The 26,749-nt window shown below is 41.8% G+C and overlaps 1 protein-coding gene across 1 annotated transcript; it reads left to right on the top strand.

Moving 5' to 3' along the window:
- The first annotated feature begins 115 nt into the window (after positions 1 to 115).
- MED14 (mediator complex subunit 14) lies at positions 116 to 26,749 on the top strand. The gene is made up of 10 exons (XM_081993289.1): positions 116 to 446; positions 501 to 633; positions 3,995 to 4,771; positions 5,150 to 5,291; positions 9,223 to 9,427; positions 9,486 to 9,645; positions 12,928 to 13,132; positions 19,632 to 21,796; positions 25,608 to 25,781; positions 26,490 to 26,749. Exons 1-10 carry the CDS (start codon positions 277 to 279, stop codon positions 26,640 to 26,642), a joined length of 4,284 nt encoding a protein of 1,427 aa, XP_081849415.1. The 5' UTR covers positions 116 to 276; the 3' UTR covers positions 26,643 to 26,749.

Below are 26,749 nucleotides of genomic sequence, written 5' to 3'. Positions count from 1 at the left end.
TTAATAAAAAGTGTTAATTATAATAATTATAAAGCAAGAGGCCATTGAATGTCTGGGAACAGAAAACGTGACAACGCGCGTGCGGTTTGGCAACGCTGCGGCGGATGAAGGATGACAAGTGACAGTTGTCAGTTGGGTTGTTCAACAAAAAGATTTATTTATTTTGGTATTTTGGTCCTGTTTCTGTTAACTGGGTTATTAATTTAGCAGCGGCGCCCTGAAATGTAACATTTAGGTGGCCCCCCTTACACGGTATTCAGTTTAGTGCGCGAAACTATGGCCCCCTTACCGCTAGAAGGGCTGCAAACGCCGATGGCTAATAACGTGGGCCAGGGGGCGGTCAGCGGGCCCCAAGAAGGCAACCGAGGCGGCATGATGTCTCTGGCGATGCTGATCGATTTCATCATACAACGGACCTACCACGAATTGACCGTTTTGGCTGAACTGTAAGTGGTTTCCCCACCCGTTGGTACAGCTTTTTGCACAAGACATTTTTCCAGTTTACCAAGAAAAACCGACATGGAGAGGAAAATCGAAATCTACAACTTTTCGACCAGAACCAGACAGTTGTTTGTGCGACTTTTGGCTTTGGTTAAGTGGGCCAACAGTGCCTCGAAAGTGGAAAAGTCTGCGGTAAGTACAGCCAGACTAATAAACCCATCAATAACTTGTTGTTCACTCTGATGGTACCTTAAATATGATCATGTGACCTTGGTAACTCAATTTGACAGTTCAAAACAGTCTCTTTAGTTCTTTTAGTGTTCTGAAAGCTTCCAGGGAGTTCTAGAATACTCGGGAAGGTTTTACTTAGTTCGAAATAACTCTAGATCTGTTTATAACGTTAGAGAAGGTTGATTGACAAAGTTCTTAAACATTTAGAAGTTTAAGAAGCTTCTGGAAGGTTCCAGATTTTATTGGAACATTCCTGGAGACTCTAGAATGTTCTGGAAGCTTCTAGATAGTTCCAAAAGGGTCTGGAAGCTTTTTAGAAAATTTGAGAGAGGTTAGATAACTTAAGAAGTGTCTGGAATGGTCCAGATTATAACGAAACATTCCAGAAGGTTCTAGAATGCTTCTGAAATCTTCTAGAACGTCCCAAAAGATTCTATAGTGTTCTGAAAGCTTCTAGGGAGTTGAAAAGCTTAAAAAACAGTTTTAAAGTCAGTTTTAAGCGTTTTTGACCTAAAAATTAATAGAAAACTGAAAAACAGACCCAAAAACCATAAAAATTCAGTTGAAAACTTAAAATTTGTCTTTCAAGTCAATTTTCACACCTTTAAGACCAATTTCAAGACTTCCAGTCCGAATTTTGACTTCAAATCCATGAAAACTGACTTGAAAAGCTTAAAAAACAGTTTTAGGGTCAATTTTCAAGGTTTTTGACCTAAAAATTAATCGAAAACCGAAAAACAGATCCAAAAACCATACAAATTAGCTTGAAAACTTAAAGTTTGTCTCTCAAGTCAAAAAAAATTGTTAATTCCAAAAATGTGCTTAAAACTGTCATTTTCCCACTCCGTGGGTTTTACAGGCAATTTTGTCTCTGACTGTCTTTTCAAACTGTGTTTCTGGCAGTTCAAACTTTGACACTGTTTTTCTCCCTGACTGTACTCAATTTTAAAGTGTTTTTTATGTCATTAGATAGGAAATTTAATGAGGATTCCAAAAATGTGCTTAAAACTGTCATTTTTACACTACAAGTGGGTTTTACAGGCGATTTTGTCCTTGACTGTCCTTTCAAACTGTGTTTCTGTTAGTTCAAACTTTGACACTGTTTTTCTCTCTGACTGTACTCAATTTGGTAGTGTTTTTTTAGGTTAGTGGATAGGAAATTTAATGAGGATTCCAAAAATGTGCTTAAAACTGTCATTTTCCCACTCCAAATGGGTTTTACAGACGATTTTGTCGCTGACTGTCCTTTCAAACTGTGTTTCTAGCAGTTCAAACTTTGACATTGTTTTTCTCTCTGACTGTACTCAATTTGGTAGTGTTTTTTTAGGTTAGTGGATAGGAAATTTAATGAGGATTCCAAAAATGTGCTTAAAACTGTCATTTTCCCACTCCAAATGGGTTTTACAGACGATTTTGTCGCTGACTGTCCTTTCAAACTGTGTTTCTAGCAGTTCAAACTTTGACATTGTTTTTCTCTCTGACTGTACTCGATTTTTTAGTGTTTTTTTAGACTATTGGATAGGAAATTTAGTGAGGATTCCAAAAATGTGCTTAAAACTGTCATTTTCACACTACAAGTGGGTTTTACAGGCGATTTTGTCCTTGACTGTCCTTTCAAACTGTCTTACTGGCAGTTCAAACTTTGACACCACTTTTCTCCCTGACTGTACTCAATTTTAAAGTGTTTTTTATGTCATTAGATAGGAAATTTAATGAGGATTCCAAAAATGTGCTTAAAACTGTCATTTTCCCACTCCAAATGGGTTTTACAGGCGATTTTGTCGCTGACTGTCCTTTCAAACTGTGTTTCTAGCAGTTCAAACTTTGACACTGTTTTTCTCTCTGACTGTACTCAATTTTAAAGTGTTTTTTATGTCATTAGATAGGAAATTTAATGAGGATTCCAAAAATGTGCTTAAAACTGTCATTTTCTCATTTTAAGTGGGTTTTACAGGCGATTTTGTCCTTGACTGTCCTTTCAAACTGTGTTTCTGTTAGTTCAAACTTTGACACTGTTTTTCTCTCTGACTGTACTCAATTTGGTAGTGTTTTTTTAGGTTAGTGGATAGGAAATTTAATGAGGATTCCAAAAATGTGCTTAAAACTGTCATTTTCACACTCCAAGTGGGTTTTACAGGCGATTTTGTCGCTGACTGTCCTTTCAAACTGTGTTTCTGGCAGTTCAAACTTTGACACTGTTTTTCTAACTGACTATACTCGATTTTTTAGTGTTTTTTTAGACTATTGGATAGGAAATTTAGTGAGGATTCCAAAAATGTGCTTAAAACTGTCATTTTCCCACTCCAAGTGGGTTTTACACGTGATTTTGTCCTTGACTGTCCTTTCAAACTGTCTTACTGGCAGTTCAAACTTTGACACCACTTTTCTCCCTGACTGTACTCAGTTTTAAAGTGTTTTTTATGTCATTAGATAGGAAATTTAATGAGGATTCCAAAAATGTGCTTAAAACTGTCATTTTCCCACTCCAAATGGGTTTTACAGGCGATTTTGTCCTTGACTGTCCTTTCAAACTGTCTTTCTAGCAGTTCAAACTTTGACATTGTTTTTTTCTCTGACTGTACTCGATTTTTTAGTGTTTTTTTAGACTATTGGATAGGAAATTTAGTGAGGATTCCAAAAATGTGCTTAAAACTGTCATTTTCACACTGCAAGTGGGTTTTACAGGCGATTTTGTCCTTGACTGTCCTTTCAAACTGTGTTTCTAGCAGTTCAAACTTTGACACTGTTTTTCTCTCTGACTGTACTCGATTTTACAGTGTTTTTTGAGGTTATTAGATAGGAAATTTAATGAGGTACAAAAATGTATACAGAGTGGACCAAATAAGCGAGTTATTTGAGGTTAAATAGGACAGTGCAGGAAATCTTTTGGTCAACTTTGATGCCCTCTAGCGGCCAAACCGTACAAGCGATCAAGCAATGTTGTCATATCGTTAGAAAGCCCTTTCCATTAGCTTTCCAATGAGGTACAAAAGTTAATACAGAGTGGACTAATTAAGCGAGTTATTTGAGATTAAATAGGACAGTGCAGGAAAATTTTGAAAAAAAACATTGGTCAACTTTGATGCCCTCTAGCGGCCAAACCCTTTAACCGATCAACCAAAGTTGTCATATTTTTGGAAAGCTCGTTTCATTAGCTTTCCAATGATGTACAAAACTTGCATCCTTCTCAATCAAATAAGCGAGTTGTTGAGGTTTAGGCAAGAAAGGAAAAGTTGTTTGTCCTCCAAGCGCTAGGCTGCAAATGGCGGCTGGAGGACAAACAACTCGCGCCCGCTTCGCGCTAAATTCGGCATTTTTCCAGCGCATCAACGTGTTTCTGGACAAACAATCGCTGCTGTTCGTGGAAACGGCCGATATGCTGGCGCGGATGGCGCGCGAAACTCTAGTCCAGGCCCGTTTACCGAACTTTCACATTCCGGCGGCCGTCGAGGTGTTGACGACCGGCACGTACGGCCGTTTGCCCGCCTGCATCAAAGAGAAAATCGTCCCGCCCGACCCGATCACCAATCAGGAGCGAAAAGCGACATTGGTGCGGCTCAACCAAATCATCCAGCACCGTTTGGTCACCGGGAACTTGTCGTCGCACATGCGCAACCTCAAAATCGAAAACGGTCGCGTCACTTTCACGGTACGTCACGAATTCCAAGTGTCGCTCACCGTGATGGGGGAGGGTCAGAACGTCCCGTGGCGCCTCCTCGAAATCGACGTCCTCGTGGAGGACAAGGAGACGGGGGAGGGCAAGGCGCTGGTCCATCCGCTCCAAATCCAGTACGTTCATCGATTGGTGCAGGCGCGGTTGGTGGACAATCCGCGCCCTCTCGCGCAAGTCTACGATTGTCTGCACTTTTTCTGTCAATCGCTGCAACTCGAGGTGTTGTACTCGCAAACGTTGCGACTCATGCGCGATCGCCTGGACGACTACGTGCACGTGGACGAGTACGTGCCGGGGCGCAGTCTCACCGTCTCCTACTGGAGGGAGCTGCGCAGCGAATTGGGCTACAAATTGACGGTGCAAGTGGACCAAAACTATCCCGAGCGCCCCCTCGCCGTGCTGCACGTGCCCTCTGTCGGTAACAAGGTAAGTTTGACAGCTCAGCTGTCACTCAGACACACTGAGAGATTTTTGACGTGTTTGACAGCTGTCACACACACACACTGAGATTTTTGACGTTTGACAGCTGTCACTGAGATTTTTGACGTTTGACAGCTGTCACACACACACACTGAAATTTTTGACGTTTGACAGCTGTCACACACACACACTGAGATTTTTGACGTTTTTGATAGCTGTCACACAGACTGAGATTTTTGACGTTTTTGACAGCTGTCACACATACACACTGAGATTTTTGACGTTTGACAGCTGTCACACAGACACACACACACTGAGATTTTTGACGGGTTTGACAGCTGTCACACAGACACACACTGAGATTTTTGACGTTTGATTTGACAGGAATCGGAAATTGCCGACCGAGCCATCCGCAGTGAGGTGCTGTCGATGGAACGGCTGTTGGTGCACACGATCTACGTGAGGACGCGCAGCCGCTTGGACGACATCAAACTGGAGCTGCAGGGCATGTTGAAGGACGTGGAATGTAGGTGGTTTAAAAGCTCGGTTCTCGTGTATCTGGAATTGTAAGGGAGAGTGCGGAATTTAGTGTAATTTTTTTGGGCTATTGGATGGGAAATTTAATGAGGATTCCAAAAATGTGCTTAAAAACTCGATTCGGGCACTCCAAGTGGGTTTTACAGGCGATTTTGTCCTTGACTGTCCTTTCAAACTGCCTTTCTGAGAGTTTGTACTTTAACCTCACTTTTCTCCCTGACTGTACTAAATTTTGTAAGGTTTTTTAGTGTCATTGGATAGGAAATTTAGTGAGGATTCCAAAAATGTGCTTAAAAACGTGATTCAGTCACTCCAAGTGGGTTTTACAAGCGATTTTGTCCTTGACTGTCCTTTCAAACTGTGTTTCTAGCAGTTCAAATTTTGACACTGTTTTTCTCTTTGACTGTACTCAATTTTAAAGTGTTTTTTATGCTACTGGATAGGAAATTTAATGAGGATTCCAAAAATGTGCTTAGAAACGTGATTCGGGCACTCCAAGTGGGTTTTACAAGCGATTTTGTCCCTGACTGTCCTTTCAAACTGCCTTTTTGAGAGTTTGTACTTTAACCTCACTTTTCTCCCTGACTGTACTAAATTTGGTAAGGTTTTTTAGTGTCATTAGATAGGAAATTTAGTGAGGATTCCGAAAATGTGCTTAAAACTGTCATTTTCTCATTCCAAGTGGGTTTTACAGGCGATTTTGTCCTTGACTGTCCTTTCAAACTGTCTTTCTGACAGTTCAAACTTTGACACCACTTTTCTCCCTGACTGTACTGAATTTTAAAGTGTTTTTTGAGGTTATTGGATAGGAAATTTAATGAGGATTCTAAAAATGTGCTTAAAACAGTCATTTTCTCATTCCAAGTGGGTTTTACAGGCGATTTTGTCCCTGACTGTCCTTCCGAGCTGTGTTTCTAGCAGTTCAAATTTTGACACTGTTTTTCTCTCTGACTGTACTCAATTTTAAAGTGTTTTTTATGTCATTAGATAGGAAATTTAATGAGGATTCCGAAAATGTGCTTAAAACTGTCATTTTCCCACCACAAATGGTTTTTACAGGCGATTTTGTCTTTGACTGTCCTTTCAAACTGTCTTTCTGGCAGTTCAAACTTTGACACCACTTTTCTCCCTGACTCTACTCGATTTTTTAATGTTTTCTCATGTCATTGGATAGGAAATTTAATGAGGATTCCAAAAATGTGCTTAAAACTGTCATTTTCTCAGTCCAAGTGAGTTTTACAGGCGATTTTGTCCCTGACTGTCTTTTCAAATTGTGTTTCTGACAGTTCAAACTTTGACACTACTTTTCTCCCTGACTGTACCAAGTTTTAAAGTGGTTTTTGAGGTTATTTGATAGGAAATTTAATGAGGATTCCAAAAATGTGCTTAAAATTGTCATTTTCCCACTCCAAGTGGGTTTTACAGGCGATTTTGTCTCTGACTGTCCTTTCAAACTGTCTTTCTAGCAGTTCAAACTTTGACACTGTTTTTCTCTCCGACTATACTCGCTTTTTAGTGTTTTTTTAGGTTAGTAGATAGGAAATTTAATGAGGATTCCAAAAATGTGCTTAAAACTGTCATTTTCCCACTCCAAGTGGGTTTTACAGGCGATTTTGTCCTTGACTGTCCTTTCAAACTGCCTTTCTGAGAGTTTGTACTTTAACCTCACTTTTCTTCCTGACTGTACTAAATTTTGTAAGGTTTTTTAGTGTCATTAGATAGGAAATTTAACGAGGATTCCAAAAATGTGCTTAAAACTGTCATTTTCCCACTCCAAGTGGGTTTTACAGGCGATTTTGTCCTTGACTGTCCTTTCAAACTGCCTTTCTGAGAGTTTGTACTTTAACCTCACTTTTCTTCCTGACTGTACTAAATTTTGTAAGGTTTTTTAGTGTCATTAGATAGGAAATTTAACGAGGATTCCAAAAATGTGCTTAAAACTGTCATTTTCCCACTCCAAGTGGGTTTTACAGGCGATTTTGTCCTTGACTGTCCTTTCAAACTGCCTTTCTGAGAGTTTGTACTTTAACCTCACTTTTCTTCCTGACTGTACTAAATTTGGTAAGGTTTTTTAGTGTCATTAGATAGGAAATTTAGTGGGGATTCCGAAAATGTGCTTAAAACTGTCATTTTCCCACTACAAATGGGTTTTACAGACGATTTTGTCCTTGACTGTCCTTTCAAACTGTGTTTCTAGCAGTTCAAATTTTGACACTGTTTTTCTCCTTGACTGTACTCAATTTTAAAGTGTTTTTTATGCTACTGGATAGGAAATTTAATGAGGATTCCAAAAATGTGCTTAGAAACGTGATTCGGGCACTCCAAGTGGGTTTTACAAGCGATTTTGTCCCTGACTGTCCTTTCAAACTGCCTTTTTGAGAGTTTGTACTTTAACCTCACTTTTCTCCCTGACTGTACTAAATTTGGTAAGGTTTTTTAGTGTCATTAGATAGGAAATTTAGTGAGGATTCCGAAAATGTGTTTAAAACTGTCATTTTGCCTGTAAAACCCACTTGTAGTGGGTTTTACAGGCGATTTTGTACTTGACTGTCCTTTCAAACTGTCTTTCTGGCAGTTTAAACTTTGACACTGTTTTTCTCTCTGACTATACTCGCTTTTTAGTGTTTTTTTAGGTTAGTAGATAGGAAATTTAATGAGGATTCCAAAAATGTGCTTAAAACTGTCATTTTCTCACTCCAAGTGGGTTTTACAGGCGATTTTGTCCTTGACTGTCCTTTCAAACTGTGTTTCTGTTAGTTCAAACTTTGACACTGTTATTCTAACTGACTATACTCGGTTTTTTAGTGTTTTTTTAAGTTATTGGATAGGAAATTTAATGAGGATTCCAAAAATGTGCTTAAAACTGTCATTTTCACACTCCAAGTGGGTTTTACAGACGATTTTGTCCTTGACTGTCCTTTCAAACTGTGTTTCTGGCAGTTCAAACTTTGACACCACTTTTCTTCCTGACTATTCTCAATTTTTTAGTGTTTTTTTATGTCATTAGATAGGAAATTTAGTGAGGATTCCAAAAATGTGCTTAAAAACGTGATTCAGTCACTCCAAGTGGGTTTTACAAGCGATTTTGTCCTCGACTGTCCTTTCAAACTGTGTTTCTAACAGTTCAAATTTTGACACTGTTTTTCTAACTGACTATACTCGATTTTTTAGTGTTTTTTTAGGTTACTAGATAGGAAATTTAATGAGGATTCCAAAAATGTGCTTAAAACTATCGTTTTCTCACTCCAAGTGAGTTTAACAGACGATTTTGTTCTTGACTGTCTTTTAAAAGTGTCTTTCTGGCAGTTCAAACTTTGACACTGTTTTTCTCTCTGACTGTACTCAATTTGGTAGTGTTTTTTTTAGACTATTGGATAGGAAATTTAATGAGGATTCCAAAAATGTGCTTAAAACTGTCATTTTCACACCACAAATGCGTTTTACAGGCGATTTTATCCTTGACTGTCCTTTCAAACTGTCTTTCTGGCAGTTCAAATTTTGACACCACTTTCCTCCCTGACTGTACTCAATTTTAAAGTGTTTTCTCTGTCATTGGATAGGAAATTTAGTGAGGATTCCAAAAATGTGCTTAAAACTGTCATTTTCCCACTCCAAGTGGGTTTTACACGCGATTTTGTCTTTGACTGTCCTTTCAAACTGTGTTTCTGGCAGTTCAAATTTTGACACCGCTTTTCTCCCTGACTGTACCAAACTTTGTAGTGTTTTTTTATATCGTTAGATAGGAAATTTAATGAGGATTCCAAAAATGTGCTTAAAACTGTCATTTTCTCATTCGCTGATTGGCTGAACGATTTTCCGCTCTCCGCGGATGTTCCGGATTCACGCGAACCGAAAGCTTCATACGGTGGGTTGCGTTGCTCCGGTTGCCTAACATCCCCCCCCCCCCCTCGCTTTGACAGGCACTTTACAGGGATCGCCCGCCATTTTGTCGGTGGCCATTTTGCAACCGTGCCTGCGCGCCGAACAATTGCTCATCACCGTGGACACGCACACTGGGATGTTGCAGTGTCACGTGCCCCAATACGATCCCCCCCTCATACCGGAAATTAATGGCGTCCTGAATGGCAACAGGGCCAAATTGCCCTCGTACATATCGGAATTGCGGTCGGTTGATTTTTTTTTGTTTTTAATAAAAAGTGGGGTTATGTGATTTTAAGTTTAGGTACTGGATCACACAGAGGCGGTGCGAGAAAACGTTGCAACATTTACCGGCCACTGCGCACGAGCGTTTGCCGCTTCTGCACTCGCCCGACCACCCCATCACCAAAATCGGCAAACATCACGTGCACATTCAGTTTCATCGTCACAACAACGTGATTTTGGTGAGTTTTTTTTTTTTTTTTTTTTTTTTTTTTTTTCAGTCAAATTCCTCGAAATGGGTAGGAGATAGCCAAAAAGCGACAGCGGGAATGAATTCCCCGTCCTCGAATTAGTAAAAAACGAGTCCAAGTTGGATTGTGTACCGCAAATTGCGAATTGGCCGTAGGGTCATGACCCAAAGGCCAATTGTAAATTTCGAGACAGACAATCGAGTGAAGGGTCGTTTTCTACTAATTTGGGGGTGGGGAGTACAGCGGTAAAATCAGTTTTTGTCTAAATCGCAGCCAAGTCAAGTTTCTCGAGCTGGGTAAGAGATAGCCAAAAAGCGACAACGGGAATGAATTCCCCGTCCCCGAATTAGTAAAAAACGAGTCCAAGTTGGATTGTCTACCGCAAATTGCGAATTGGCCGTAGGGATGACCCTACGGCCAATTTGCGGCAAACCGTCAACTGTCAGCTAAACAATCGAGAAAAGAGTCATTTTGGACTAAATCGGGGACAAGGAATTCAATGAAATTGTCAGTTTTTGCCTAACTCTCACCCAGAACTGGTTAAGTGCAAGTTTCTTGGCTTGGGTTAGAGCAATCAGAAAAGTAACAACGGGAATGAATTCCTCGTCCCAAAATTAGTCGAAAACGACCCTTTATTGGATTGTGTACGTTAAATTTACCGGTTTGCCGCAAAAGTGACCCTACGGCCAATTTGCGGCAAACGGTCAACTTTTAGCTAAACAAACGAGAAAAGGGTCATTTTGGACTAAATCGGGGACAGGGAATTCAATGAAATTGTCAGTTTTTGCCTAACTCTCACCCAGAACTGGTTAAGTGCAAGTTTCTTGGCTTGGGTTAGAGCAATCAGAAAAGTAACAACGGGAATGAATTCCTCGTCCCAAAATTAGTCGAAAACGACCCTTTATTGGATTGTGTACGTTAAATTTACCGGTTTGCCGCAAAAGTGACCCTACGGCCAATTTGCGGCAAACGGTCAACTTTTAGCTAAACAAACGAGAAAAGGGTCATTTTGGACTAAATCGGGGACAGGGAATTCAATGAAATTGTCAGTTTTTGCCTAACTCTCACCCAGAACTGGTTAAGTGCAAGTTTCTCGGCTTGGGTTAGAGCAATCAGAAAAGTGACAACGGGAATGAATTCCTCGTTCCAAAATTAGTCGAAAACGACCCTTTATTGGATTGTGTAGGTTAAATTTACCGGTTTGCCGCAAAAGTGACCCTACGGCCAATTTGCGGCAAACCGTCAACTTTTAGCTAAACAAACGAGAAAAGGGTCATTTTGGACTAAATCGGGGACAGGGAATTCAATGAAACTGTCAGTTTTTGTCTAACTCTCACCCAGAACTAATTAAGTGCAAGTTTCTTGGTTTGGGTTAGAGCTATCAGAAAAGTGACAACGGGAATGAATTCCTCATCCCAAAATTAGTCGAAAACGACCCTTTATTGGATTGTGTACGTTAAATTTACCGGTTTGCCGCAAAAGTGACCCTACGGCCAATTTGCGGCAAACTGTCAAAGTTTTGCTAAACACTCGAGAAAAGAGTCATTTTGGACTAAATCGGGGACAGGGAATTCAATGAAATTGTCAGTTTTTGCCTAACTCTCACCCAGAACTAATTAAGTGCAAGTTTCTCGGCTTGGGTTAGAGCTATCAGAAAAGTGACAACGGGAATGAATTCCTCGTCCCAAAATTAGTCGAAAACGACCCTTTATTCAAATCTGTACGTTAAATTTACCGGTTTGCCGCAAAAGTGACCCTACGGCCAATTTGCGGCAAACCGTCAACTTTCAGCTAAACAATCGAGAAAAGGGTCATTTTGGACTAAATCGGGGACAAGGAATTCAATGACATTGTCAGTTTTTGCCTAACTCTCACCCAGAACTGGTCAAGTGCAAGTTTCTTGGCTTGGGTTAGAGCTATCAGAAAAGTGACAACGGGAATGAATTCCTCGTCCCAAAATTAGTCGAATGCGACACTTTATTCAAATCTGTACGTTAAATTTACCGGTTTGCCGCAAAAGTGACCCTACGGCCAATTTGCGGCAAACTGTCAAAGTTTTGCTAAACAATCGAGAAAAGAGTCATTTTGGACTAAATCGGGGACAAGGAATTCAATGAAATTGTCAGTTTTTGCCTAACTCTCACCCAGAACTGGTTAAGTGCAAGTTTCTTGGCTTGGGTTAGAGCAATCAGAAAACTGACAACGGGAATGAATTCCTCGTCCCAAAATTAGTCGAAAACGACCCTTTATTGGATTGTGTACGTTAAATTTACCGGTTTGCCGCAAAAGTGACCCTACGGCCAATTTGCGGCAAACCGTCAACTTTCAGCTAAACAAACGAGAAAAGGGCCATTTTGGACTAAATCAGGGACAGGGAATTCAATGAAATTGTCAGTTTTTGCCTAACTCTCACCCAGGACTGGTTAAGTGCAAGTTTCTCGGCTTGGGTTAGAGCTATCAGAAAACCGACAACGGGAATGAATTCCCCGTCCCCGAATTAGTAAAAAACGAGTCCAAGCTCGATTGTCTACCGCAAACTGCGAATTGGCCGTAGGGATGACCCTACGGCCAATTTGCGGCAAACCGTCAACTGTCAGCTAAACAAACGAGAAAAGAGTCATTTTGGACTAAATCAGGGACAAGGAATTCAATGAAATTGTCAGTTTTTGCCTAACTCTCACCCAGAACTAATTAAGTGCAAGTTTCTTGGCTTGGGTTAGAGCAATCAGAAAAGTGACAACGGGAATGAATTCCTCGTTCCAAAATTAGTCGAAAACGACCCTTTATTGGATTGTGTACGTTAAATTTACCGGTTTGCCGCAAAAGTGACCCTACGGCCAATTTGCGGCAAACCGTCAACTTTTAGCTAAACAAACGAGAAAAGGGTCATTTTGGACTAAATCAGGGACAGGGAATTCAATGAAATTGTCAGTTTTTGCCTAACTCTCACCCAGAACTAATTAAGTGCAAGTTTCTTGGTTTGGGTTAGAGCTATCAGAAAAGTGACAACGGGAATGAATTCCTCGTCCCAAAATTAGTCGAAAACGACCCTTTATTGGATTGTGTACGTTAAATTTACCGGTTTGCCGCAAAAGTGACCCTACGGCCAATTTGGGGCAAACCGTCAACTGTCAGCTAAACAAACGAGCGAGGGGTCAATTTGGACTAAATCGGTGACGGGGAATTCAACGGTGACGTTAATTTTCGCGTAACTCGACTCGTTTTGACGGAAAAAATGCCGCAAAACGCCATGGAACGTTCGAATTTTTGCAGATTGTGGAGTTTAAGGAGCGGGAAACGAACCCGTGCGAGATCGACTGTTCGTTTCACATGTGCGTGGTGAAACACGCGAGCATCGAGGACGATCCGAAGGACGAATCGATCGAAACGGACATTCCTAAGGTGTTTCTCAAGGTGCAGACTTTGATCGAGTTTGACACGTTCGCCGCCACCCACGGCCCCTTCACCGCCATCGATGGTAAGTGGCGACGTTGCCAAAAAATCTACTTTTTCCCCGTCAAACCGACTGTCGATCCGGCAGCGCCCATCCCTAGTGGCGGTCATCTTTGCCCCGTCCGTCATTAGTGTCGTTGCGCTGTCAAACGTCGGGAGGAGATTACCTCCGACTAAAGCTTGGTTCGCGCGAATCCGGAATGCGGACGGCGGAAAATCGTTCAGCCAATCGGCGAGTGAGAAAATGACAGTTTTAAGCACATTTTTGGAATCCTCAATAAATTTCCTATCTAATGACATAAAAAACACTAAAAAATTGAGTACAGTCAGTTAGAAAAACATTGTCAAAGTTTGAACTGCCAGAAACACAGTTTGAAAGGACAGTCAAGGATAAAATCGCCTGTAAAACCCACTTGGAGTGGGAAAATGACAGTTTTAAGCACATTTTTGGAATCCTCATTAAATTTCCCATCCAATGACATAAAAAAAATTTACAAAATTGAGTACAGTCAGTTAGAAAAACAGTGTCAAAGTTTGAACTGCCAGAAAGACAGTTTGAAAGGACAGTCAAGGACAAAATCGCCTCTAAAACCCACTTGGAGTGGGAAAATGACAGTTTTAAGCACATTTTTGGAATCCTCATTAAATTTCCTATCCAATAACCTCAAAAAACACTTTAAAATTTGGTATAGTCAGGGAGAAAAGTGGTATCAAAATTTGAACTGCCAGAAAGACAGTTTGTAAGGACAGTCAGGGACAAAATTGCCTGTAAAACCCACTTGGAGTGGGAAAATGACAGTTTTAAGAACATTTTTGGAATCCTCATTAAATTTCCTATCTAATGACATAAAAAACACTAAAAAATTGAGTACAGTCAGTTAGAAAAACAGTGTCAAAGTTTGAACTGCCAGAAAGACAGTTTGAAAGGACAGTCAAGGATAAAATCGCCTGTAAAACCCACTTGGAGTGAGAAAATGACAGTTTTAAGCACATTTTTGGAATCCTCATTAAATTTCCTATCCAGTAGTCTAAAAAACACTTTAAAATTGTGTACAGTCAGGGAGGAAAATGGTGTCAAAGTTTGAACTGCCAGAAACACAGTTTGAAAGGACAGTCAAGGACAAAATCGCCTGTAAAACCCACTTGGAGTGGGAAAATGACAGTTTTAAGCACATTTTTGGAATCCTCATTAAATTTCCTATCTACTAACCTAAAAAACACTAAAAAATTGAGTACAGTCAGGGAGAAAAACAGTGCCAAAGTTTGAACTGCTAGAAACACAGTTTGAAAGGACAGTCAGAGACAAAATCGCCTCTAAAATCCACTTGGAATGAGAAAATGACAGTTTTAAGCACATTTTTGGAATCTTCATTAAATTTCCTATCTACTAACCTAAAAAACACTAAAAAATTGAGTACAGTCAGTTAGAAAAACAGTGTCAAAGTTTGAACTAACAGAAACACAGTTTGAAAGGACAGTCAAGGACAAAATCGCCTGTAAAACCCACTTGTAGTGTGAAAATGACAGTTTTAAGCACATTTTTGGAATCCTCATTAAATTTCCTATCTAATGGCATAAAAAACACTAAAAAATCGAATACAGTCAGGGAGAAAAACAGTGTCAAAATTTGAACTGCTAGAAAGACAGTTTGAAAGGACAGTCAAGGACAAAATCGCCTGTAAAATCCACTTGGAATGAGAAAATGACAGTTTTAAGCACATTTTTGGAATCCTCACTAAATTTCCTATCTAATGGCATAAAAAATACTAAAAAATCGAATACAGTCAAGGAGAAAAACAGTGTCAAAATTTGAACTGCTAGAAAGACAGTTTGAAAGGACAGTCAAGGACAAAATCGCCTGTAAAACCCACTTGGAATGAGAAAATGACAGTTTTAAGCACATTTTTGGAATCCTCATTAAATTTCCTATCTACTAACCTAAAAAACACTAAAAAATTGAGTACAGTCAGTTAGAAAAACAGTGTCAAAATTTGAACTGCCAGAAAGACAGTTTGAAAGGACAGTCAAGGATAAAATCGCCTGTAAAACCCACTTGGAGTGGGAAAATGACAGTTTTAAGCACATTTTTGGAATCCTCATTAAATTTCCTATCCAATGACATAAAAAACACTTTAAAATCGAGTACAGTCAGAGAGAAAAACAGTGTCAAAATTTGAATTGTGAACGTGAACGACAAGGAGTTTTCCGTGCGTAAAAAGCATTCATTCCGCACGTTCCGTTATAATTCCGGATACACGAGAACCGAGCTTAATTTTCCCTCGAAAAAGGCTTCTAGAGGCCTCTGGTGGCTCTACATGGTTTCTAGAAGCTTCTGGCAGTTTAAATCGCTTCTAGAAGTCTCTGGTAACTATAAATGGCTTCTACAGGCTTCTGGCAATTTTACATGATTTCTAGAAGCTTCTGGTAGCTTTAAATGTCTTTTGGTTGAACAAAATGGCTTCTAGAAACTTTACACGGTTTTTAGAAGCTTCTGGTATCTTTAAAAGGGTTTTAGAAGCTTCCGGCTAAACAAAACAACTTCTAGAAGCTTCCGGTAGCTTTAAAAGGCTTCTAGAAGCTTCCGGCTAAACAAAATGGCTTCTAGAAGCTTCCGGTAGCTTTAAAAGGCTTCTGGCTAAACAAAACAACTTCTAGAAGCTTCTGGTAGCTTTAAAAGGGTTTTAGAAGCTTCCGGCTAAACAAAATAGCATCGAGAAGCTTCTGGTAGCTTTAAAAGGCTTCTGGCTAAACAAAACAACTTCTAGAAGCTTCCGGTAGCTTTAAAAGACTTCTAGAAGCTTCCGGCTAAACAAAATGGCTTCTAGAAGCTTCCGGTAGCTTTAAAAGGCTTCTAGAAGCTTCCGGCTAAACAAAATAGCTTCGAGACGCTTCCGGTAGCTTTAAAAGGCTTCTAGAAGCTTCCGGCTAAACAAAATAACTTCTAGAAGCTTCTGGTAGCTTTAAAAGACTTCTAGAAGCTTCCGGCTAAACAAAATAACTTCTAGAAGCTTCTGGTAGCTTTAAAAGGGTTTTAGAAGCTTCCGGCTAAACAAAATAACTTCTAGAAGCTTCTGGTAGCTTTAAAAGGCTTCTGGCTAAACAAAACAACTTCTAGAAGCTTCCGGTAGCTTTAAAAGGCTTCTAGAAGCTTCCGGCTAAACAAAATGGCTTCTAGAAGCTTCCGGTAGCTTTAAAAGGCTTCTAGAAGCTTCCGGCTAAACAAAATAGCTTCGAGACGCTTCCGGTAGCTTTAAAAGGCTTCTAGAAGCTTCCGGCTAAACAAAATAACTTCTAGAAGCTTCTGGTAGCTTTAAAAGGCTTCTGGCTAAACAAAACAACTTCTAGAAGCTTCTGGTAGCTTTAAAAGGGTTTTAGAAGCTTCCGGCTAAACAAAATGGCTTCTAGAAGCTTCCGGTAGCTTTAAAAGGCTTCTAGAAGCTTCCGGCTAAACAAAATAGCTTCGAGACGCTTCCGGTAGCTTTAAAAGGCTTCTAGAAGCTTCCGGCTAAACAAAATAACTTCTAGAAGCTTCTGGTAGCTTTAAAAGACTTCTAGAAGCTTCCGGCTAAACAAAATAACTTCTAGAAGCTTCTGGTAGCTTTAAAAGGGTTTTAGAAGCTTCCGGCTAAACAAAATAACTTCTAGAAGCTTCCGGTAGCTTTAAAAGGCTTCTAGAAGCTTCCGGCTAAACAAAATGGCTTCTAGAAGCTTCCGGTAGCTTTAAAAGGCTTCTAGAAGCTTCCGGCTAAACAAAATAGCTTCGAGACGCTTCCGGTAGCTTTAAAAGGCTTCTAGAAGCTTCCGGCTAAACAAAATAACTTCTAGAAGCTTCTGGTAGCTTTAAAAGACTTCTAGAAGCTTCCGGCTAAACAAAATAACTTCTAGAAGCTTCTGGTAGCTTTAAAAGGCTTCTGGCTAAACAAAACAACTTCTAGAAGCTTCTGGTAGCTTTAAAAGGCTTCTGGCTAAACAAAACAACTTCTAGAAGCTTCCGGTAGCTTTAAAAGGCTTCTAGAAGCTTCCGGCTAAACAAAATGGCTTCTAGAAGCTTCCGGTAGCTTTAAAAGGCTTCTAGAAGCTTCCGGCTAAACAAAATAGCTTCGAGACGCTTCCGGTAGCTTTAAAAGGCTTCTAGAAGCTTCCGGCTAAACAAAATAACTTCTAGAAGCTTCTGGTAGCTTTAAAAGGCTTCTGGCTAAACAAAACAACTTCTAGAAGCTTCTGGTAGCTTTAAAAGGGTTTTAGAAGCTTCCGGCTAAACAAAACAACTTCTAGAAGCTTCCGGTAGCTTTAAAAGGCTTCTAGAAGCTTCCGGCTAAACAAAATGGCTTCTAGAAGCTTCCGGTAGCTTTAAAAGGCTTCTAGAAGCTTCCGGCTAAACAAAATAGCTTCGAGAAGCTTCTGGTAGCTTTAAAAGGCTTCTGGCTAAACAAAACAACTTCTAGAAGCTTCCGGTAGCTTTAAAAGGCTTCTAGAAGCTTCCGGCTAAACAAAATGGCTTCTAGAAGCTTCCGGTAGCTTTAAAAGACTTCTAGAAGCTTCCGGCTAAACAAAATGGCTTCTAGAAGCTTCCGGTAGCTTTAAAAGGGTTTTAGAAGCTTCCGGCTAAACAAAATAGCTTCGAGAAGCTTCTGGTAGCTTTAAAAGGCTTCTGGCTAAACAAAACAACTTCTAGAAGCTTCCGGTAGCTTTAAAAGGTTTCTAGAAGCTTCCGGCTAAACAAAACAACTTCTAGAAGCTTCCGGTAGCTTTAAAAGACTTCTAGAAGCTTCCGGCTAAACAAAATAACTTCTAGAAGCTTCTGGTAGCTTTAAAAGGCTTCTAGAAGCTTCCGGCTAAACAAAATAGCTTCGAGAAGCTTCTGGTAGCTTTAAAAGGCTTCTGGCTAAACAAAACAACTTCTATAAGCCTCCGGTAGCTTTAAAAGGCTTCTAGAAGCTTCCGGCTAAACAAAATGGCTTCTAGAAGCTTCCGGTAGCTTTAAAAGGCTTCTAGAAGCTTCCGGCTAAACAAAATAGCTTCGAGAAGCTTCTGGTAGCTTTAAAAGGGTTTTAGAAGCTTCCGGCTAAACAAAATGGCTTCTAGAAGCTTCTGGTAGCTTTAAAAGGCTTCTGGCTAAACAAAACAACTTCTAGAAGCTTCCGGTAGCTTTAAAAGGCTTCTAGAAGCTTCCGGTAGCTTTAAAAGACTTCTAGAAGCTTCCGGCTAAACAAAATGACTTCTAGAAGCTTCCGGTAGCTTTAAAAGGGTTTTAGAAGCTTCCGGCTAAACAAAATAGCTTCGAGAAGCTTCTGGTAGCTTTAAAAGGCTTCTGGCTAAACAAAACAACTTCTAGAAGCTTCCGGTAGCTTTAAAAGGTTTCTAGAAGCTTCCGGCTAAACAAAACAACTTCTAGAAGCTTCCGGTAGCTTTAAAAGACTTCTAGAAGCTTCCGGCTAAACAAAATAACTTCTAGAAGCTTCTGGTAGCTTTAAAAGGCTTCTAGAAGCTTCCGGCTAAACAAAATAGCTTCGAGAAGCTTCTGGTAGCTTTAAAAGGCTTCTGGCTAAACAAAACAACTTCTAGAAGCTTCCGGTAGCTTTAAAAGACTTCTAGAAGCTTCCGGCTAAACAAAATAACTTCTAGAAGCTTCTGGTAGCTTTAAAAGGCTTCTAGAAGCTTCCGGCTAAACAAAATAGCTTCGAGAAGCTTCTGGTAGCTTTAAAAGGCTTCTGGCTAAACAAAACAACTTCTATAAGCCTCCGGTAGCTTTAAAAGGCTTCTAGAAGCTTCCGGCTAAACAAAATGGCTTCTAGAAGCTTCCGGTAGCTTTAAAAGGCTTCTAGAAGCTTCCGGCTAAACAAAATAGCTTCGAGAAGCTTCTGGTAGCTTTAAAAGGGTTTTAGAAGCTTCCGGCTAAACAAAATGGCTTCTAGAAGCTTCTGGTAGCTTTAAAAGGCTTCTGGCTAAACAAAACAACTTCTAGAAGCTTCCGGTAGCTTTAAAAGGCTTCTAGAAGCTTCCGGTAGCTTTAAAAGACTTCTAGAAGCTTCCGGCTAAACAAAATGACTTCTAGAAGCTTCCGGTAGCTTTAAAAGGGTTTTAGAAGCTTCCGGCTAAACAAAATAGCTTCGAGAAGCTTCTGGTAGCTTTAAAAGGCTTCTGGCTAAACAAAACAACTTCTAGAAGCTTCCGGTAGCTTTAAAAGGTTTCTAGAAGCTTCCGGCTAAACAAAACAACTTCTAGAAGCTTCCGGTAGCTTTAAAAGACTTCTAGAAGCTTCCGGCTAAACAAAATAACTTCTAGAAGCTTCTGGTAGCTTTAAAAGGCTTCTAGAAGCTTCCGGCTAAACAAAATAGCTTCGAGAAGCTTCTGGTAGCTTTAAAAGGCTTCTGGCTAAACAAAACAACTTCTAGAAGCTTCCGGTAGCTTTAAAAGGCTTCTAGAAGCTTCCGGCTAAACAAAATGGCTTCGAGAAGCTTCTAGCAACGTTACGCGACCGTTTTGACAGCGTTGCCGCAACTCGCGCGCTTTTTTGTTCGCAGGCAGCCCGGACGCGGACCACCCCGAACCCAACAGTTTGAAGCGCAAAGCGGGCGCGAAGCCGCCCCACGAAACGGCAACGCGGCGCGCCAAACAACCCGCCTACTTCGTGGCCGAGCTGGCGCACGTGGTCGCCATGTGCGACGAACGTCTCCCCTACGTCGCGTTGGCCGTGGAACTCACCAAGCGCGACGTCTTCCATCAGGGCTTGCAGGTCGAAGCCAACGCGACCGGTTTGGTGTTGAAATTGATTCAATTACCCCCGCCAAGCGGCGCGATAGCGCGCAGCCCCGCGTGGCGCGCGCTGCTCAAGCGCCTGCTCTCCGCTTCGGTGCGCGTCATCGGGAAGAATAACACGAAAAGCTGGTTGGTCGAGTTGGTTTTTTATGCCACGCCCCTGATTAGTACGCACGCGAAAGAGCAAAGTTCGCGCAGACCCATTTACTTCCAATACGAGCTTAGCGCGGCGCAAAGCGCCCAAACTGTCACGTGTCTACTCAATGATTGGTGGAAAATAGTGCATTTGTACAGTTTAGTGCACGAGCTGAACGAGCAAGCGATCGGGGAATTGTTTACGGTGCGTTCGTTTAATTACGCGAAATTGGTGTTGTGCTACGGGCCCGACAAGGGGGCGCTGGTGCAAGTGGTGTGGGACGCGCAGCTGGGGGTGTTCAAGCTCGCGTTTGGTGCCAGGCACGACTCGCTCAACGCGCACTCCCTGATTGGCCAGCAACTCGAAGCGCACTTAAACGAGACGCGTAACTTGGCGCAGCTGGTGCATCTTTTGTGCGAAACCTACGAACCTCTGGTCTCTTTGGGGAAACTGCCCAGTTTACCCCAGTTGGGGGTGCACAATGTCAGCCACAAAGTCCCCGTGCAAACCTTCACGATAATGCCCCAATCGTGTTTGTTGATTCGCCTAACTTACCAAGGGATGTACTGTTTGGAGATCAGAATTAGGGGAGGGGGTTTGGTTTCTATTAGGGATGGGGCGTACAGTAGGTTTGATATGTGCAACATACTGAGCGTGTTTTTCCCCACCCCCGGGCTGAAAAGCTTTCTGTCCAAGTATAGTGAGTTGGAAAGTGGGACTTTCCGCAGGAGGAGCCAGAGTGAGGATGATAACCCTCCTAGTCCTGTTGAGGTGGATGGTGGGGGGTTTCTAGGGCAACGGGCACCGCAAAGCCCCGCCCCTGGCTTGAGGTTCCACCCTCCTTTAACCCCTCCTTCGAACCCCCACACCCCTGCCTCCCCCCACCCTCACAATTTTGGCTCCAGCCCCTTTAATAACTTAGCCTCCCCCACTTCGATTAACCCCAGCCCGTCAGGACCTATCAACTCCCCTCTTAACCCCCAGCTGGCCAGTCCGGGAGGGTTCAACTCCAGCCCGGTGGGACACTCCCCCTACTCCCTCCCCGGGCACGAGGGCAGTCCCTTCCCTGCGTCGCACAGCCCGGCCGCTTCCAATTGGCCCGGGTCCCCGGGAGGGGCGGGGTTACCACGCCCCTCCCCCGCTAGGTCCTACCTCCACAGCCCGCAAGCGCGCGTCCTGCCTCAGCGCTCCTGGGCAGGCGCTGTACCAACCCTCCTCACCCACGAGGCCTTAGAAACCTTATGCCGCCCAACTCCCCACCCTTTAGCAATCCCCTCTCCCGAAATGAGTCCGTTAGAGCGTTTTTTGGGCTGCGTGTACATGCGCAAACAACTCCAACGCTACGTGCACAACGAAAACTACCTAACAAACCTCCCCACCAACGAACCGGGAGTGATTCACTTTAAAATCAACGAAACCCTGCATTGTCGCGTGGGTTTGAACGCGCAGTACCAGCAGAGTTTGCACGCGAAGCTGACGCACGCGCCCGACAAGGAATTGTACGCGCCCGACGAGCTTCAGACGCTAGAAAGGTTTTTTGAGTTGCGCGTGGCCGCCCCCCCCTTCAAGCCCACGAACGCGTTCACGTTCTGCAGCATCCTGAACAGTCCGCCCAACGTGCTCAAGGATTTCGTGCAAATCATGCGGCTGGACGTGGCGGGGCCGCAGCTCGCGCAACAGCAGGGCATGAAGTGGTCGGTGCAGTGGTTGCTGCGCATCCCGCCCAACGCGGTCCCGATCGTGCCCACCGGCACCCAGGGCGTGATGGGGATCCGGAACAAGATCCTGTTTTTCGTAAGTTTTGATTTTCTCACTTCCGGTGACAGTTATCGTAAAACTAACCTCGCCATTGGATTCCGCGACCCCGAATTAGTCGAAAACGAGTATAATCTCGGTTTTTGAAATTTTGGCCGCCATCTTGGATTTTCTCACTTCCGGTGACAGTTATCGCAAAACTAACCTCGCCATTGGATTCCCCGACCCCAAATTAGTCGAAAACGAGTATAATCTCGGTTTTTGAAATTTTGGCCGCCATCTTGGATTTTCTCCCTTCCGGTGACAGTTATCGCAAAACTAACCTCGCCATTGGATTCCGCGACCCCGAATTAGTCGAAAACGAGTACAAACTCGGAGGGTCCAAGTTGAAAAACAAAAAAGTTGCGTGCGGAAAGTGTCTTTCTCGCACTAAAAACCAACTTTCTTGCTTTTAAAGATAGAACGTCTGTCTAACCGTCATTTTATGCTAAAATTTCCTGGAAAACACGCTGGTCAAGTCGGTTTTTTGATATCTCGAAAACTAACCGAGTTAGAGCTAAACATTCACATTTTAACGATTAATTTGCCAAAAACTCGACTTGGGTGAGCGGTACGTGAATTCTGATTCCAGAACTGAAATCAGCGACCCCAAATTAGTCGAAAACGAGTACAAACTTGATTTTTTTAATTTCGGCCGCCATCTTGGATTTTCTCACTTCCAGTGACAATTAACGTCAAACTGACAGTTTCAGTCAACTCGCCGACCCCAAATTAGTCGAAAACGAGTACAAACTCGGAGGGTCCAAGTTGGAAAACAAAAAAGTTGCGTGCGGAAAGTCTTTCTCGCACTAAAAACCAACTTTCTTGCTTTTAAAGATAGAACGTCTGTCTAACCGTCATTTTATGTTAAAATTTCCTGGAAAACACGCTGGTCAAGTCGGTTTTTTGATATCTCGAAAACTAACCGAGTTAGAGCTAAACATTCACATTTTAATCATCAATTTGTCAGTTACTCGGACTGAGTGATAGATACTGTCAAACTGACTTCGGAAATGAATTCCCCGACCCCAAATTAGTCGAAAACGAGTATAAACTCGGTTTTTGAAATTTTGGCCGCCATCTTGGATTTTCTCACTTCCGGTGACAGTTATCGCAAAACTAACCTCGCCATTGGATTCCCCGACCCCGAATTAGTCGAAAACGAGTACAAACTCGGAGGGTCCAAGTTGAAAAACAAAAAAGTTGCGTGCGGAAAGTGTCTTTCTCGCACTAAAAACCAACTTTTTTGTTTTTCGAGCTAGAACGTCTGTCTAACCGTCATTTTATGCTAAAATTTTCTGGAAAACACGCTGGTCAAGTCGGTTTTTTGATATCTCGAAAACTAACCGAGTTAGAGCTAAACATTCACATTTTAATCATCAATTTGTCAGTTACTCGGACTGAGTGATAGATACTGTCAAACTGACTTCGGAAATGAATTCCCCGACCCCAAATTAGTCGAAAACGAGTATAAACTCGGTTTTTGAAATTTTGGCCGCCATCTTGGATTTTCTCACTTCCGGTGACAGTTATCGCAAAACTAACCTCGCCATTGGATTCCCCGACTCCAAATTAGTCGAAAACGAGTACAAACTCGGAGGGTCCAAGTTGGAAAACAAAAAAGTTGCGTGCGGAAAGTGGGTTTCTCGCACTAAAAACCAACTTTCTTGCTTTTAAAGATAGAACGTCTGTCTAACCGTCATTTTATGCTAAAATTTCCTGGAAAACACGCTGGTTAAGTCGGTTTTTTGATATCTCGAAAACTAACCGAGTTAGAGCTAAATATTCACATTTTAATCGTCAATTTGTCAGTTACTCGAACTGAGTGACAGATACTGTCAAATTAACCTCACCATTGGATTCCCCGACCCCAAATTAGTTGAAAACGAGTATAAACTCGGTTTTTGAAATTTTGGCCGCCATCTTGGATTTTCTCACTTCCGGTGACAGTTATCGCAAAACTAACCTCGCCATTGGATTCCCCGACCCCAAATTAGTCGAAAACGAGTACAAAGTCGAGGGGTGTAAGTTGATCGATATTAAAGTTATGTGCGAAGTGTCTTTTCCACGCTAAAAACCAACTTTCTTGCTTTTAAAGATAGAACGTCTGTCTAACCGTCATTTTATGCTAAAATTTCCTGGAAAACACGCTGGTCAAGTCGGTTTTTTGATATCTCGAAAACTAACCGAGTTAGAGCTAAACATTCACATTTTAACGATTAATTTGCCAAAAACTCGACTTGGGTGAGCGGTACGTGAATTCTGATTCCAGAACTGAAATCAGCGACCCCAAATTAGTCGAAAACGAGTACAAACTTGATTTTTTTAATTTCGGCCGCCATCTTGGATTTTCTCACTTCCAGTGACAATTAACGTCAAACTGACAGTTTCAGTCAACTCGCCGACCCCAAATTAGTCGAAAACGAGTATAATCTCGGTTTTTGAAATTTTGGCCGCCATCTTGGATTTTCTCCTTTCCGGTGACAGTTATCGCAAAACTAACCTCGCCATTGGATTCCGCGACCCCGAATTAGTCGAAAACGAGTATAAACTCGGGGGGTCCAAGTTGCAAAACAAAAAAGTTGCGTGCGGAAAGTCTTTCTCGCACTAAAAACCAACTTTCTTGTTTTTCGAGCTAGAACGTGCGTCTAACCGTCATTTTATGCTAAAATTTCCTGGAAAAGACGCTGGTCAAGTCGGTTTTTTGATATCTCTCAAACTAGCCGAGTTGCACCGGAAAAACATGTTTTTCACTTTGATTTTGCTAGAAAGTTGAAGTGGGTGAAAGTTACGTAAGTTTTTACCGTGGATTTGAAATCAGCGACCCCAAATTAGTCGAAAACGAGTGGTCACTTGGGGGGTCTAAATTAGAAAACAAAAAAGTTGTGTGCGGAAAGTGTTTTGATCGCACTAAAAACCAACTTTGTTGCTTTTTGAGCTAGAAAGTGCGTCTCAACGTCATTTTATGCTAAAATTTTCCGGAAAAGACGCTGGTCAAGTCGGTTTTTGGATATCTCGAAAACTAACCGAGTTAGAGCTAAATATTCACATTTTAATCATCAATTTGTCAGTTACTCGTACTGAGTGACAGATACTGTCAAACTAACCTCACCATTGGATTCCCCGACCCCAAATTAGTCGAAAACGAGTATAAACTTGATTTTTTTAAATTTTGGCCGCCATCTTCGATTTTCTCACTTCCAGTGACAGTTAACGTCAAACTGACAGTTTCAGTCAACTCCCCGACCCTAAATTAGTCGAAAACGAGTATAATCTCGTATTTTTCAATTTTGGCCGCCATCTTGGATTTTCTTGAACTGAGTGACAGATAACGTCAAACTGACGTCAGAAACGAATTCCCCGTCCCCAAATTAGTCGAAAACGAGTACAAACAAGCCCAGGCTAACTCGAACCAAAATGGCGGAAAAACGCAAAATGGCTCCTACAGACGCCATTTTGGGTTTTTCTAAAAAAGTCGAGTTTATAGTCGTTTTCTACTAATTCGAGGACGGGGAATACGATGGTGGCAATAATTTTCCTCTCAACCCTCAGGAAAGTGGTTTCAGGGGCAGTTTCTCGAGCTGGGTGACAGCTACTGTCAAACTGACGTCAGAAACGAATTCCCCGACCCCAAATTAGTCGAAAACGAGTACAAACAAGCCCAGGCTAACTCGAACCAAAATGGCGGAAAAACGCAAAATGGCTCCCACAGACGCCATTTTGAACTCGACTAATTTTGGCCGCCATCTTTGATTTTCCCCCTACCATGTGACATGTGACAGGAGTAATTATTTCTATTTTTTTTTGACAGTTACAAATCACCCGTCTGGGTTATCCGTCCAATGCGGAAGCGCCCTCTATCGTGTTACCGTTGATTTATGACGTGTCGGGCAACATCACGCAGTTGGCCGAGAAACGCGACATTGGATCGCCGCCCGCCATGACGGCCGCCAGTCAAGTGTTACGTCATTTCTGTCAGATGCAGGTCAGTGTCGTTTTTTTGTCAAAATTTGACGTTTGAGTGACGTTGATGTATTTTACTGTCAAAATTTGACGTTTCAGTGACGTTGATGTATTTTACTGTCAAAATGTGACGTTTGAGTGACGTTGATGTATTTTACTGTCAAAATTTGACGTTTGAGTGACGTTGATGTATTTTACTGTCAAAATTTGACGTTCGAGTGACGTTGATGTATTTTACTGTCAAAATTTGACGTTTGAGTGAAGTTGATGTATTTTACTGTCAAAATTTGACGTTTGAGTGACGTTGATGTATTTTACTGTCAAAATTTGACGTTTGAGTGACGTTGATGTATTTTACTGTCAAATTTTGACGTTTGAGTGACGTTGATGTATTTTACTGTCAAAATTTGACGTTTGAGTGACGTTGATGCATTTTACTGTCAAAATTTGACGTTTGAGTGACGTTGATGTATTTTACTGTCAAAATTTGACGTTTGAGTGACGTTGATGTATTTTACTGTCAAATTTTGACGTTTGAGTGACGGTGATGTATTTTACTGTCAAATTTTGACGTTTGAGTGACGTTGATGTATTTTACTGTCAAAATTTGACTTTTGAGTGACGTTGATGTATTTTACTGTCAAAATTTGACGTTGATGTATTTTACTGTCAAAATTTGACGTTTGAGTGACGTTGATGTATTTTACTGTCAAAATTTGACGTTTGACAGGCGGGCACCGTGGAGTGTACGGTTTTTCCGGCGCTACGGGAAATTCTGATGAATTTGACGTTTCCAACGGATGCGCAGCAACAATCGAACCCGCCCCCCGGCAATCCCGGCTATCCTGCGCACATGCAAGTCGCCATGATGACGCCCCAATAAGCCCCGCCCCCCGACGTTTAGACTGGGCGTCAACGCGCCTGCTCAACGTCACAGTCTAAACTGTAATTAATTAACTGAAGTTGCTAATAAATTGATATATAAATTTA

Source organism: Ips typographus, linkage group LG15 (assembly GCF_016097725.1).
Source record: "Ips typographus isolate SLU linkage group LG15, UJ_Ityp_2.0, whole genome shotgun sequence".
NCBI lineage: Eukaryota > Metazoa > Arthropoda > Insecta > Coleoptera > Curculionidae > Ips > Ips typographus.
The sequence above is the reverse complement of the archived record's forward strand: the minus strand, read 5'-3'. Positions and strand labels throughout refer to the sequence as shown.

Excerpts from the sequence above, each read along its gene's own strand:
- MED14 (XM_081993289.1), top strand. The coding sequence starts at position 277 with ATGGCCCCCTTACCGCTAGAAGGGCTGCAAACGCCGATGGCTAATAAC. Across the intron at positions 634-3,994 it reads CGAAAGTGGAAAAGTCTGCG|CGCATCAACGTGTTTCTGGA; the intron begins GTAAGTACAGCC and ends GCATTTTTCCAG. Across the intron at positions 21,797-25,607 it reads GGAACAAGATCCTGTTTTTC|TTACAAATCACCCGTCTGGG; the intron begins GTAAGTTTTGAT and ends TTTTTTTGACAG.